This window comes from Castanea sativa, chromosome 5 (genome assembly GCF_040712315.1).
Source record: "Castanea sativa cultivar Marrone di Chiusa Pesio chromosome 5, ASM4071231v1".
In the NCBI taxonomy this organism is placed as follows: domain Eukaryota; kingdom Viridiplantae; phylum Streptophyta; class Magnoliopsida; order Fagales; family Fagaceae; genus Castanea; species Castanea sativa.
Window position 1 is genome coordinate 58,819,268 of NC_134017.1, and position 15,911 is coordinate 58,835,178.

At 33.7% G+C, this 15,911-nt stretch overlaps 1 protein-coding gene across 1 annotated transcript; it reads right to left on the minus strand.

Annotated features, from left to right (window-relative positions):
• Positions 1-8,173: 8,173 nt before the first annotated feature.
• LOC142636388 (GDP-L-galactose phosphorylase 1-like) lies at positions 8,174-15,633 on the minus strand. The gene is made up of 8 exons (XM_075810597.1): positions 15,370-15,633; positions 14,309-14,764; positions 12,469-12,590; positions 12,329-12,388; positions 11,986-12,216; positions 10,803-10,982; positions 9,591-9,842; positions 8,174-8,581 (listed from the first exon to the last, which is right to left on the minus strand). The coding sequence occupies exons 2-8, from the start codon at positions 14,397-14,399 to the stop codon at positions 8,384-8,386; spliced, it is 1,134 nt and encodes a 377-aa protein (XP_075666712.1). The 5' UTR covers positions 14,400-14,764; positions 15,370-15,633; the 3' UTR covers positions 8,174-8,383.
• Between the last annotated feature and the right edge of the window lie 278 nt (positions 15,634-15,911).

Here is a 15,911-nt window from a genome sequence, read left to right on the forward strand (position 1 = left end):
TTTATATGTTTCCGTATTTCTTTTTTCTTTTTTCTTTTTTTTTTATACAAGATAGAATTCTACTCTAGCCTAATCTAAGTGTATATGTGTGTGAAGCTCTCTCCTGGAGACTTAAACCCTAGCCCTTGCCCCCCACACCCCACACCCCACAAGCACTTATACTTGTGGAGTGACTATCACACCAAAGGTGTGCAGTTTTCATATTTCTAAAAGATACCGAATTATATCCGTCCATATACTTACCATATTAAACACGTACCGTATTTTACTAACTAATTTCACAAAATATTTTCATTTGAATTTATAAGATATACTTACTCATTGGGGATATCCGCTAATGAATAAAAACAACAGAAGCTCAACATAAAATAACCATTTCACTCGTATATATAGCTAATAATAGCAATACACTAATAATTCAAGCCAAAATCATTTTAAGAAAGAAGGGGAAAGAAAAAAGTGAAAACCTCGTTGAAGAGAGGCTGATCTTGATCAATTGAGCAGTCATTGCTGAATGCTGATGATCTTGATCGATTACATTTTCCATTGGCAAATACCAAAAGCCTAGTAGTACCATTAGTTTATTACTTCTACTACTCTACTTGCTCAATCTGCAAAAGTAAAGGATTTTTGTTTTTTTAATGCAAAAGTAAAGTTCATAATTTAGGATAAAACTTAGATATAGATTAGGTTACTCGATTAAATCCAAACAGCTGATTGCAGACAATAAAATACAAACACTGTTGTCTTTCTAAAGGATAGTGCTTCCCAAAATAAAATTTCCCAGGTAAGGGGCTTTTGTTTTTGGAAGGCATATCCAAAACAACTTTTGTCCAAGAATTGAAACATGCTATGAGGAATAAAAGGCAATAACATTTTAGTATTTTACAATTTTTGTTATGAAATTTGACATGAGTAGTTGCGACACAACAAAAATTCATATGTTTAAATTAGCCTACTACCTCACATATAAAAATATTTAAATTGCATATTGTGGTGGGTCCATATGTGAAATGCTAGACTAATTTAAGAATGTTGTGAAATTATTGTTAATTTTTGTTATGTCCCCAACTTTATTGATCCGGCATGAGGAATGTTTATGATAAAATTATTTTTGTTATAAACTAGTTGGATTATTTTTTTGTTAGTAAATTATATATATTGAAATAAATAATCAATAGTCTTATAACTCAACTAATACTTTTTAGTGTTTTCTTTTAACCAGAGATGTCTAAGATTCTAATTCCACTTCCTCCGACTACCAAATCATCAACAAAAATAACTAGACCATAAATGAAGTGGGCTAACTATGAATAATTTTGTTAAAATAAAAAATAAAATAAAATAACTACTTTATTTTCATTTATTTAACAAACAAACCAAACTCGAGCATGTTAAACTATTACTTATAATTTGTAATTTATTTATAAGTAAATAATTGAACTCTTTTTAATTTTCAATGGCAATTTTGGTTTTAGATTTAATCAGAGTAGTATTTTAATTTTCATGGCAATTGCGGGCCTCACATTAAATAATCTAACTTCCAATCTTTTAAAAATAAGTTAGCTTTTGGCTTTTTATCTCATATTATGAGAATAAACTACCGGAAATAAGCAATTCTCAAACGAAGATGAATGTCTATAATTTCCCACACAATATTCACATTTTTAAGCATGTCCACGTGTAAAATATGAAACAAGCGATGTGTGTGGACAATGTACACTCACGAGTGAGCAGTAATCAATTAATGTCCTCTGCCATGTTAATAATTCAGGACTAAGAACAATACATGTAACCTACTGTCAAGGAAATACCCCACACAAACATAGTGGCAACAAAAGGAAGCAAATTATTACCAATACATGAAATAATATCACAAAAAATAGAAAGATAACATGGGTCACAAATTCTGGCTATAAACTAAACCATTTGAACATGGTATCATTATTCCAATTCCAATTTATGTATGCGTTTGATGCAAGTAACATCAATAACCTCCAGTTAAACCCAACCCATCCTCCCTTTGAACGTGCATTTGATGCAGAACCTGTTGAACTCGTATTTACCTTTTTCAAGGATAAAGGTCCAAACTAGAAGGTTGAGAGACACCCCAATTTGAAATTTTATGAGAACTTTCCTCAAGCACTTGGCATATATGCCTTAATTTTTAAACCCAAGATGGATTTGTCCTTGCAAAGAGCATATTAACACATTAAAACAACCAAGACAGACATACAAAATCACAGAATTGCAACAACAATAATTATCCCAAGTTTTGGTTCTCAATTGTTGTTACATGGCAGCATAGTTTGATATTCTGAAACCTCATTGTGGGGCATTGTTCATATGAAAAAATTTGAACCACACAAGAGCTGGTGAATATTCAATCCAACATCCTCAATGAAACTAAGAATCTTAATAGACTTTCCAAACGAGCAACACCAAAACTAAAGCAATTAGTAACATTAGCTGATTAGTAACAGCGAATAAAAGTTAAAGACAAGTACTCTGTATCTTCTATGGTGGGTTCTTCTTGCGGTTGGGTTGGAAGAGAAGAAGTTAATAGAGAAGACTGAAGCGTATTGAGAAAAGTAGAAAACCCCATCTGATTTTTTTTTTTTTAATTTTTTTTTTTATATATATGCATGCTCAAAGCCTTACAGTTTGAGATCCATGCAATAGCCCCAAAACCAAAAGTTAACTTTTTTATGGATTAAAAAAAAAAAAAAAGTTGAAATTTTTTAAAAAGTTAAAATGTTGTGGGAGAAATTACTAGTTATTGCATCGGATCTCAATCCATGTTTTACCAGTATCTACTCAAATTAAATGAAAGATCCAGATCGAAACAACACTAAATTAATGGTTTAGATTTATGTGAGTGCCGTACCCTAATACGATAAAATGACCCAAAGGAAAATTAGGGTTTTGTTAGCAATTTTAAAAGGCCACGGATTATGGAATGGGCCTGAATATAAGTAATTTTTGTGGTTTTTTTTTTTGTCCCAAGTTAATATTTTTTGTAAGGTGTAAATTTTGGCAATTACTTTTGTCAAAATATGGTCTAAATTTTAGGTTTTAAAATGTCAAATTCTAGATTAATAAATTATATATTGAGATAAATGACCTAGAGCCTTATAACTAAACTAGCACTTTCTAGTGTTTTTAACAAAGATGTCTAGGATTCTAATTCCACTTCATTCAACTACTAAATTATCAACAAAAATAACTAGGTCGTAAATAAAGAGTTTTGATTAAGAAAAAGGTTTTTTTTTTTTTAAACTTGTTTATTTTCATTTGTTTAACAAATGAGGCAAATTCAAACACATGTTTAGGTTAAACCATTAATTATAATTTGTAATTTATTTATAATATAAATAATTGAACTCTTTTTAATTTTCATGAAAATTTTGGTTTTAGTTTTAATAAGAGCAGTATTCTAAATTTCTTAAAACTTTAATAATGAAGTTTTACCGTACACTAATATAAGTATGTTAATAATATAAGTATGTTAACAATATAAATGTACATATGAGATTGAAGTGATAACTCAATGGTAATGATATATTTAGTAGTATTTCATGTTTGTGGTTTATACTCCACTTCCCTGTCTTCACTCTCTACCGTTAAAAAAAATGTATATATAATGTGCCAAATGGTAAAAACACATGAGTAAACCAAACCACACAAGCACATCTGTAAGACCCAAATTTAATAATTAAAATATATATATATATATATATATATAAAATTTGTGTGTGCGCGCGATAGATGATTAAAATAGAATAGGGTAAATTGAAATTTTGATTCCTCAAATATATGGTTTGTTTGATTCCCCCACTCCCCCTCCCCCTCTTTTCTCAATTTAATTTCAAAAGGCTCAATTTTGGTCCCTCAAATTTTTGAAATTTAGTACCTTCATCAAATTTCCGTCACACATGGTTTAAAAGGATTTTGGGCTGGATGTGTCATGTTTAGTGGTTGGAGGTTTTGGTATGGGAAAACTGGGGAGAATGGTGAGGGTACTGGTATGGACAAATCTTTATACAATGATTGGCGTGTGAAGCCTTCTATGTTAACAAGCATGCAGAACAAGTTCGAGGAAAGCTCAGATTGGTAATCAATTACCAAGATCTTAATCATTTCCTTGCTGATGACAAGTTTCCACTGCCAAACAAAAGTGCTCTCTTCCAGCATCTTTCCAATGCCAAAGTATTTTCAAAGTTTGATATCAAAGCAGGATTTTGGCAATTAGGAATCCATCCAGAAGAAAGATACAAGACAACATTTTGTATTCCAGACCACCATTATCAATGGACAGTAATGCTCTGATACCAATTATGGGAGAAAGTGACGAAGACCAAGAGAAAGTGACGAAAACTAGGCAAAAATACAAAGGAAGAAAGGGACGAAGACTAAGGTAGTAGACAAAGAACAACTAAAATACAAAAACCAAACTTAAAACATGAAGTAGGAAGCTACGGGAAAGTAGAAATGGTGAATGACAATAAGGACGAGCTATGACTACAAGACGAACACGCTGACTGGATAATGGGAGTGTAAGAAGATCATGGAAGCTTATTAATGGCATATATTACTAAAATACTATAGAAAATAACAGAAAAATATGGAATAGAACATAGAACTAGATACAACAAACTGAGGGATATTATTATATTGAACAAGTTTTTTACAGGACTGGAAGACATAAACTAGGAAATATTACACAAACTGGCTAACTCTAACTCTGGAATTTTTTCTAAGTCTCTCCACTCTTTCAACTCCTGTTGAACTAAGGAAACAAACGGCCTATTTATAGGCAAATATTTTACAAAATGAGAAAATAATTTACAGTGGAGAAATGTGAATTCTGACTTCCTTCTTTACAGTTGTCGAAGAGGTGTGATGATGCAGTGCCAACTGTCTTTTGAATGGGCAGGAATTATTTTTCTGCAGGATTCTTTACTGACAATGGGAATTATGAAACTGAGGGAAAGGACGAAGCATCATGCATGAAAATAGTTGAAGTCTTAAAGGAAGTGTGTCGGCAATGGAGATAGGAAAGCCAAGACAAAAGTGGGTCCAAAAGTAGGTCCCGCAAATTTTATTTTATTTTTTTTTTTTTTGCATGTATCTTTTGTATATATTTTTCTCTAATCATCTCTTCCTTGGAACCATTCTTCATCAATGTTTGCATCTGGATCATGGTTATGGTAATAAGGATCATCAAAGTCGAAAGGACTGGGCATTTTCCAATGGTGTTGATGGGGCCATTGCTGTCTGCAAACATCTAGGTCTGCTGGCACAATGTCTGGAAGGATTCCTTGATTGAGGGATTCTGCCATTGTGAGTGAATAGTGACAGGATATCCAAGATACATCCGTGTGTCTGTGAATAGTTTCGTCGGCATTTGTTATCCAATGTACTTCTGGAGGGTGGACAATTCCTTCTGCTTGAACATTATTTTTGGAGTTCAACTTTGCTACTAGACATGCTAAAGTAATTTTGTGACCAAACCGGGGGTGATCTATTTTGTGATACTTGGACCATTGACCATCATGAGCATCATTTTTCAAAATTTCATGCCAAAATTTGTGAAAATATTTATTTTGATAAGGAAAAGTGTATGAGTAGAATTGTGGTTCAAAATAAATACACAAGTAGTACTCATTGAGTAAGTACCACATGTAAAGGTAATGTACAACATTCCAATTTGATATCCAAAATGCAAATGGGGTTTTCCATGGTTGCTCAATGTCTGGGAAAAGGGCAAGGAAATGGCTTTGGTGTTGTTTGATGTAATCATGGAGGATTCGAATGATTCTTTTGGATCTGGCTTGAAGGGTCAGGGTTTTTATTTGGTCTTTTATGTCTGAGGGAAGGGTTTCTATCATATTCATGATTTCATTAGAGGTTAAAGTAGAAGGACCAGAGGATGAGAATGGATCTGTGATTGAGTATACACATAAGGGTGGAGGAATTATTGTGGTATGAAGGACAGGAGGCTTTCTAGAAAGGTAATCAGTGATAAGGTTATCTGTACCTTTGATGTGTTTGACTTGGAAGGACCATTGTAAAAACCAATTTGACCATCTGAGTAACTGGGAATGGGGGAGCATTTTTCTTTTGAACTGGAGCATTTTTGGAAAAGAGAACATATCCATTTCTACAAGAAAATTGTGACCAAGGAGGTGAAACTAGAACTTTTCAATGCCATGTTTAACTGCCAGGATTTCTTTGAAAGTAGAATGATAATGGAGTTCTGAAGGCTTGAATGCACCGCTTTTGTATCCACAAATGTTTCTTTTACCATCACTTTCTTCAAAGAGAGCTACTGCCCAATACTCATCACTTGCATCTGTCTGTAGAATTCTTTTTCCTGTTCCTGGAATCTGCAAAGGGGGAAGCTTTTCTGCTAATTTTTTCAATTGTTGAACTGCTTCTGTATGGACTGAATTCCATGCTGGAGGAGATTTTTTCAACAACTTGGACAAACAATCTCTGTGTCTGGAAATTTTTGGAATGAAATCTGACATGTAGTTAACAATTCCAAGAAACTGCTGGATCTGTTTGGTGCTGGTGAGTGTATCTGGAAATTCACTGAGAGAGACTGCTATGTGAGGCTGCAGAGTGTACTTTCCATCTGAAATGTTTACTCCCAAAAAGTCAATAGAAGATACTCCTATGACCATCTTCTTTTCTGAAAGCATTATCCCTTGAGCTTTTACTAAATTGTAGAATTCCGTAAGCAATTTTTCATGGGATTCTGCATCTTTTGAGAATAGGAGGATATCATCTACATAGATCAATGCATTTGACAACAGTGGTTGAAACAGAGTTACCATTGCTTTTTGGAACTGGGATGGAGCATTCTTGAGGCCGAAAGGCATTACTGTCCATTGATAATGGTGGTCTGGAATACAAAATGCTGTCTTGTATCTTTCTTCTGGATGAATTGCCAAAATCCTACTTTGAGATCAAACTTTGAAAATACTTTGGCATTGGAAAGATGCTAGAAGAGAGCACTTTTGTTTGGCAGTGGAAACTTGTCATCAGCAAGGAAATGATTAAGATCTTGGTAATTGATTACCAATCTGAGCTTTCCTCGAACTTGTTCTGCATGCTTGTTATCATAGAAGGCTCAAATTCATGCAGATGACACCTCATTTTTAGATGTTGAATCACTTTTTTCCCTAGATGATGATTATTCTCCTCAAGCCTTGACAGTCATGGCTTATTCTACCTCAGAAGATGAGTCAGATTCAAGCTTATTCTACCTCAGAAGATGAGTTTATTGAGAACAAATGTGGTACCTAGGTCCATGTGAGACAGACAAATCCTTTACCGTGGAGACAATTGTATCCCTCAAATTTTCTCATCGAATTTCTAAGTTCCCTAGAGTTATAAGAGCAAAATCAAACTCAATACATATTTAAGTGACCAAAATAAAATTGATTTTATATTTAACATCATAAAACATACAGTTAAAGTTTTTCATTGAAGTGATTTTTGGAGCATGAACGTCTAGAAACGGGTTGTAGGTCTTGGTATTAAATCCTGAACTAGGTAGCGCTTTGAATTATTTCCATGCCACTAGCCCAATATCCACTCGTGCCTTCAGAATTTCTAAGTTCCCAAGAGTTATAAGACCAAAATCAAACTCAATACATATTTAAGGGACCAAAATAAAATCGATTTTATATTTAACATCATAAAAAAAAAAACAGTTAAAGCTTTTCATTGAATTAATTTTTGGAGCATGAACTACTAGAAATGAGTTGCAAGTCTTGGTATCAAATCCCAAACTAGGAAGCGCTTTGAATAATTTCCATGCCACCCATGCCACTAGCCCAATGTCCACTCGTGCCTTTAGTGGGGTTGGGTCATGATGTCTCAACCGATCCTCTTTTTTTCTTTTTCTTTTTTTTTGAGGAACATGTCTCAGCCAATCCTAACAAATAAAATGCTAATATGGTCACGCAATAAGGAAACCACCTTCAATCTTACTCTCCTGCCCTTGATTTGGGGGGAAAAAAAGGCTTTATTAATCCTCCTCCCTCATCCAAAGGTAAGTTTCATCACATCAAATCCAAAGTAAAGTAACATTACTATGAACAAAACCACGAATCCCACTTCTTTCATGTTTATTATTACATATCTGAGTTAGGCACGAGAATGTTTGAAATATAGAATCACATTAACCATAAAGAATCAACAAATACTCGTGCATTACATTCATCAAAGGTCCCAAATTCAAGTAACAAACTAATCCACAACATTGCAAAAGAGCACAAGAATGTTTGAAAACAAGATCGTGTTAACCATAAAGTATCAACAGTTGTCAAATGGACATCTATTGTGCCGCATGTTCAGCAAAGGTGCAAATTCATGCGGCGAACTTATCAGCAATACTGCAACAGAGCTCCTTCACTACTTGAAAGCCTTCATCATCAAGAGAGACATCACGCAGCTTATTAAGCATAGCCTCCTCAGTGGCTTGATCAAATTCAGACCTTGATTGAAACAAAAAATAACCTCCGCACTCCCAAGCTGATAGGGTCCCGGAGTTTGCCATATTTTGCATCTGCACAGAATCAATCACTGATTAGCAAACACTCAGTCAATCCAAAACCAATGGCAGAGCACATTTGAACCTCCGGAGTTACATCAACTTTGCATGATAACTATATCAACAAGAAATTCACATGCATATTCATGAAAAGATACATTATACAAATGGAGGAAGAAGCATCTCCAAAAAAGAAAAATTATATGCTGCCTCAAGGTAAATTCTCAGAACTCAGCACAACTGCACAAGCATAATGAAGTTGCCAGAATGTAAATATTAAAGAAAATGTAGAAGCCATAAAAAGTGATTTTTGTTTAATAAAAAAAATTGTATGTTACCCACATAGGCACCCACCGGATCATGAACCCACTACCTTAGGGTCCGTTTGGGAATAGTTTATTTAGCTGAAACTGAAAATTTTTTGCTAAAAGTATTGTAGAAAAAAAGCTAAAAGCTAACTGAATAGTGCAGTGAGACTCATAAATAGTACCAAAAAATACAATGGGATCTATAAATAGTAATAAAAATAAACTAAAAACTCTAATAAGCTGTTGGTTTCATCACTTTCCAAGCACACTCTAATCTCCTCACTATTATAGAAGAAGATGAGTCATTTGACATACAGCTCATTGTGGTATATGTGTAATTCAAAATCAAACGTTTGCTTCTGATTTCAAATTTGAAACAAAATAAAAATGCAAAAAAGAGATTCAACTATATATAGACAGATGTTTTTGCTGTAAGTAACACAGCTATCAAAAAGATTCTTTTATATTCTCTCAAAGGGCACATAAGGGTCAAAATATAGGACAAGTAAGAGGTTTGAAATAAATTGTACATTGTCTACCTATTCCTGCCACACTCCTAAAGTGCACCTCAATCTGCTAACTTTTCAGTGTCCAGGAAAAAAATAGGAAATCCAAGTTTCAATTTAAACTAATGCTTACAAATCACTCCTAGGGTGAAGTATGTAGTAAAATAAGAAAAAATTTGAAGCTTATAATGAGACTAAAGGCCATCTTACCTGAAGAAACAAAAAGATCTTTTTACCACAATCGGATATCAACAAATTATATGGAATGCTCTTCTCCTGTAATTGATAACATATCTCAACAAGAACCTCCACCATTCCCTTAAATTTTTTGTTACTCTCAAACAATAGGGTCTTCATGGGGAAATCTGTAACGGCGGAGATGCGCATCCCCCTCCGCCCCTCATGAAAAAAAGTATCAACAGGTGTCAGCTCCACAGGTAAAGGGCTTGGAAAGTAGCAGGCCTGCATTATCGAAGGAGGAAAAAATGCATTTCCAATCATAAACCAAGCAGAATAAAATTTTTGGCACAGGAAATACACTTTTTAGTTTTTAAAATATACTGCTATTAAACCAAACACATACTCTAGGAACAACTAAAAGGTACCTAAGTATGTAGTATGTACAGTTCATTAACCATATCTTCAATGTTGTCAAAATTTTAGTATCAGAAACCAAACTCACTGCTTCACCTCCATCCTCTATTAAGTTAAATGATAAATGCCAATTAGGTTTTGAAAAAAAAAAAAAAAAAAACTGTTGAGATTCCTGTAGTTCTGTTGTTATATATTAACAATGTACTTATAAGGTGACACATTTAACAATTAATGCTTACATGAGAAGTTCAAATTGGTTTATTTTATAATTTGACATGCAGCGTCAAACTCGTCTTCTCAATCTAAAAAGAGTTGACACCATCATGTTAAGTTTTTTTTTTTTTTTTTACTTGTCTTCTCAATCTTAAAAGAGTTGACACCACCATGTTAAGAATTTTTTTTTTTATTAGTATATGTGAAACACCCACACCTGCTCCCCCAAGAATGTGCATGTGTGTATTTACTAACCAGAAAGTTGTCTTGTAAATTCAAGAACAAAAAAATGAATTAATTAAACTAAAAGTTATAAAGAGAAAGACTTAATCAATTACTAGACAAATGTCAAATCTACCATGGCCCCACTTGTGGAGACATTCATCAAATGTTAGGTTTATTTCAGACCTTGTGGAGAAACAGATACCACGAGTCATTAATGCATCCTCATAAATTCACAAGAAAACACAAATGGAAAAAAAATTTCTAAGCCCACAATAACCTTATGCAACAAAGCTTCACATATTATCAGGAGAAAATAACATCATCAGTTGCCAAATTAACAGTGTCATGCTGAAAGAAGTGAAAAATCAACAAGTATAAGTAATCTCATACCTCAAAATATCGATGAGAAGTACCAGCTGTAGGACAGTCATAGAACAAGCGAAAGGAGCAATTATTGATTTCAACTGCAAACCTTGCAACCATTTCTAAAGATTTTGTATCTAGGACCTGGGCCAAACTATCTGAGCCACAAGGCACCAGGAAGACATGACCGTATTCCAGAGGGATTTCCTAGAAAATAAAGTTGATTACAAATCAAATCTTACCCTTGAGAATGACATTAGAACATATAAGCCTGCATAACTAATTGCAATCAGCATCTATAATAAATTATTCCCACACATGATACAAAAAATATTACACAGTTACGAAAATATACAAACACAGCTGCACAGCAACACATTAATTCTTGAAAACATAGATATAAGAATTAATTAATTAATACTTTTAGGGTTATTTATTAGTTTTAGAGATGAAAATAATACTGCCAAAAAACATTTGAAACAACAAAACCTTAGTCCCATAACATTTGAAAAGATATCAACAAACCAATTTATGATTAGATAAAATATTTTAATTTTCCTCCAAAATTTTGGTATCTAATTTAGAAATACATGATCTTAGGAATGCAATAAATTTTTATCCAAAAATTTGTTTTGTTTGGCCTCTTTAATAGAACAAAAAATTTTGTCAAGTTACTGGGCTTCAACAAGTTTCCCATCAATCCAGACGCAAGCCATGGCCCAAAAATTGATTTATTTAGTCATTCAATCTAAAGCTCAATTTCTTTGGTCAACTTAACAATTAAAATCCCAGTCAGTGTCACAGAGTACAGTGCCCAGTCAAAAAATAAAAATAAGTGTCATGGAGGATAACGGCTTCCTAGCCCCTCATTTGGTCAAACCACCCCCTGCCCTAAAGACCCAACCTCTCTCTCTCATTTAAATCTATCTTCTCCCTCCCATCCATAATCCTCCACTGAATCTCGCATCCTCAAGATCTCTCGCTCCATCCTCTTCAACCATGACTTCTCTGATGTTCACACTTCAAAGTATTTGTGTACAATACATGTGGGACACATACGGTCCAGGGAGTTTGCCAAGTTCCTGCTTCCTAAGTTAGGATCATATGTATGCATAATTATTGAACCTGATGAGCACCTTGAGTCATGATAATTGCATGAAGATGATTAAAACTGCATATATAAACACAAGCCATAAACCCTCCACCTTACATTAATAATAATCAAGACAGCGCCATCAGGCATAGCAGCAGAAGGAATAAGCTCAGGTATTGCCATTTCACCACTTGCAACATAAAAGAGAGACTCCTCTTGATGTTTTGTCCATTGAAACTCAGAGAAATTCCCTTGACCACAAATTTTATCCGCCTCAGGTTTGGGCACATAATCCATACCCAGTCTTTCATTCAACTGGGCAATAAACTTTCTCCTGCCAAATATCACCTGCATAAAGTATCTAAGTAAATAAGTGCTTCTGTGGTGATTAAATCTGGACCCATGCAAAAGGAACAAACAGCTTATACCAGAAGAAGATGATTAGTGCAGCATAACCTACCTTAATTTCAGAGGTTGTCACATCATATCTGAGAACGCCTTTCCACATTTTATCTTCCCACTGGCAATGTAATAAAGGAGCACATATATTATGGCTAGACCTCGACAAATATCATTGTTTATATTTGTTTTGAATCTCACCTGAGCAAGAAGAAGAGAATCTAGTGCACTTTGTTCATCTTCTGTAATGCATACACGTCCTTCAAATGGACTATCATCCAAAAGAGATTGGCTACTGAAGCGATAAAGAGGAATCCTGATATCTGGGCAAATTAAACAATCAAAATGAATTTATGTGAAAGAAGATGTTAGCTAATCCCAAGATTTATAAACCAAACCACCATTTTATTTAAAAACAGTCATAATAAAGTGATAAAATTATACGTTGGCCGTCAACCACCACAATCCTCCTCCTTTTTTTGGGCTTGGGAGCGGTAACAAATTAAATGATACTAAGCACATAAACGATTTTCCTTAAAAAAATTAAAAAACAAAGAAAACAAATATGGAATTCAGTTCATCCATCACTACTATGATATAAAGTGGTGTTATTATATACAGTTACTATAATCTGTGAATAGATTCAATTACATCTTTGTTTACCTACCACCATTCTTATGTATTTTCCTGTAAGTTTAGACCAATTTTCAAATCAAGGCACCCACTTTCCCTGACGGTGTCTCCTAAAAATAACAGAAGAAATGAAAGAAAGCACCTGCTTTTGGTACCAACTATACAGCAATATAATTATTCACTACTCTTAATGACAGCAGCCTCATCAAAACTGTTAATTTGTCAACTAGTTTTTTAATTGCAGAAGCATCTACCCTATGTTTCATAAACAACCTTTCTGTAGAGAGAATCAATATTCTATAAACCCAACAAATACAGACACATAAACAACTTTATGACTTCCCATAATTCACATAACAAAACCATGTAAACAAGCAATCAAGAAGTACAATACCAAAAAAAATTCAATAGACATACACAAACTAAAGCCAACCCACACCATCCCCTGAAATAATCTGATGTCCACAAAGTTAACTCCTCCAAGATAATCCATTATATTAAGAATATATTTTAAGTAATGATTGAGGAAAGAGACAAGACTACTTTAGTAGGATGTAGATGAGCACAAGTACATTGATAATGCTCATGTGATCCTTATAAAAGCAACTCGGATTACATGATACAAATATAACATAATTCAGTAAAAAGCAACAGCCCTATTTCGTTTTCCACTTTAGCTGTATTCAGAACTAAAAAGAAACAATGGTATACAATTTACAAAAATTATAGAATTTCACAAATATTTTAGATTTCACATATTTCCCAAACATCAAATATTCCTTCTGACATACTGTGTGGAACCACCCCCACAACGTTGAGGCATCATTGCAGCCACCACTCCCTTCCATCGAAAAATAAACATGGCCAATGTCAAATTCCCAGTCCCCCACAATAACACCATCGGCACTGCTGCTATGACAATCATTCTATATTCTTTTTAATCACCATTACTAAACAACTTCCCAGTTCAATTAAATTCAAAACATTAATCCAAACATATTCTTAGATCAGGTTGCTTGTTTCAGAGATTTCAAACAAATTTAAACATGTGATCATTCCAGTATTTATAAACAAAAGAAAAAATGGAACGCAATCATACTATGCCTACATTTGGCAGTCCACATTTTTTTTTCCAGTCCCCAATTTTTCATCGAATGTCTTATGAATTTAATGGAGACATAAATATAAGTGTTTGATTATAAGCAAAAAATCTAATCAAGGTAAGCATTTTGATCAAAAAATATAAAAACAAAAATAGTGGAATATCATAGATACAAGTCCCCCAGATGAACAAAAGCAGGAATGTACTAGAAGAAAAAGCCATGAAATCTAAAAACTTTAAACATCTAAGAATCTTTACAGCTTACTAACATATTAACAAGAAGGGCTAGATCGCAACTGTACTGACCTTGAAAACAGAACCGAGGACACTTCAACTGCTCAGGGATTGCAACTTTTGAAACCAAATTGTCATCTTCAACCTGCTTAACTGTAACCATGACTGTATATATGGTGTGCAAGCTAACCAGTACAAAAACCAAAAGAAACCTATTCAATGTAGATATTAGCACCCTCTACGAGCAGGGAAAGTTAGATCAATCGGGTGTGATTGAACTTTTAGCACCCCCCACCAGCAAGGAAGGTGAGATCCGCCGGATGCCCACCAGCTGAAGGTAGGGCACCACGACCACCGTGAAACGTAGGAGACGCAATCAAGAACTTAGGACAGGCCTGCACACATTCTTTGCCCCATCTAGTGTTAATGCAACCTTCTTCCTTTCTTAGAGCCGTTTTTGAATAAACGAAGCCAGCCCTAACTGGACTAGCAAATTCCCCTCCGACCTTAACAAGTCTCGAAACAAAACTGGCCAAAAATAATAATAATAATAATAAATCAACACAAACCTCATAAGCCCCTAAAGTCTGAATCTTTTTCAACTTTTATTGCTGGGAAGAACCCAATGTCCCATTCTTCAAATTGTTTCAAATAATGAAATTGAATACACACATACATAAATTTCAGATTAAATGTAGGAATAACAACAAAAATTTGAGTTCTTAAATCCATATATAAAAATTTAAAAAATAAAAGACAACAGTCAGGAATATAAATTATGCATAATAGAAAAACCAAATATGGGATTCAATATTCTATAATATTTAGCTCAATTTGAGCTTGATTTCTTTGAATTTTGATGAAATTTCAATAATAAACAGAAAAGAACTAATGCAAACATTTCAGCATTATTTACAGAAACAAGTAAAACCCCATTAATTCTAAGAGCAAAAAATTAAACATTTGGGGCTAAAAATTCAATCTTTGAATAAATTCAAGCATTCTCAGAATTATTTTCGAAACCCTAAGAAAAAAAAAACCACAATTTGATAACACAAAAAAAAAATCGAAAAATCAACGAGGTCAATGCGATTATTGAACAAGTCAATGAATTATAATAATATAACTATTACCTCGAAAATTTTGCCGGAAAGTGAGGAAATTCTAAAGAATGACACTGCAATTCGGAGAAATTAAGAATAATGGGATTGGAGACCAAACGAAAGGGGATGAAATGAAGGATAAGCGAAACGTGAGATATATGGGTCGATGTCGATAGATATAAGGATCCTACTGATGATATGCATGTATGGGTGTCTATTCTGGTGACACAGGTTTCTCAAATCCTATGGTGACTTTTAAACCAATAAGAATCTGACACGTGCAAAACATGGCCAAGTTTTCTTATTTAAAGCAAACATAAAAATTACATCTTTTTAAGTTTGATATATAATGAGTTTCATTTCATTTTCATTTTCCTCTTGCAAGCTTACTATTAAAAAAAATTATTATTATTATGAAATTATTAAATAACTTTCTGGGCAAAAATTGTAAAATACAGTCAACATCTCCTTGGTTGCGGTTAATGCCAGTGGTTCAAGAATTTTCAAAATTGACCAAATTTAGTCCTTAAACTATTACTCATTTTTCCCCTCTATATTTCAGTGATTAGGGA

Coding starts and splice junctions, on each gene's coding strand:
- LOC142636388 (XM_075810597.1), bottom strand. CDS start 14,399: ATGGTTACAGTTAAGCAGGTTGAAGATGACAATTTGGTTTCAAAAGTT. Junction 12,591..14,308: donor TCCTCGGTTCTGTTTTCAAG/GTCAGTACAGTT, acceptor TAATTTGCCCAG/ATATCAGGATTCCTCTTTAT. Junction 12,217..12,328: donor TGACAACCTCTGAAATTAAG/GTAGGTTATGCT, acceptor TACTTTATGCAG/GTGATATTTGGCAGGAGAAA.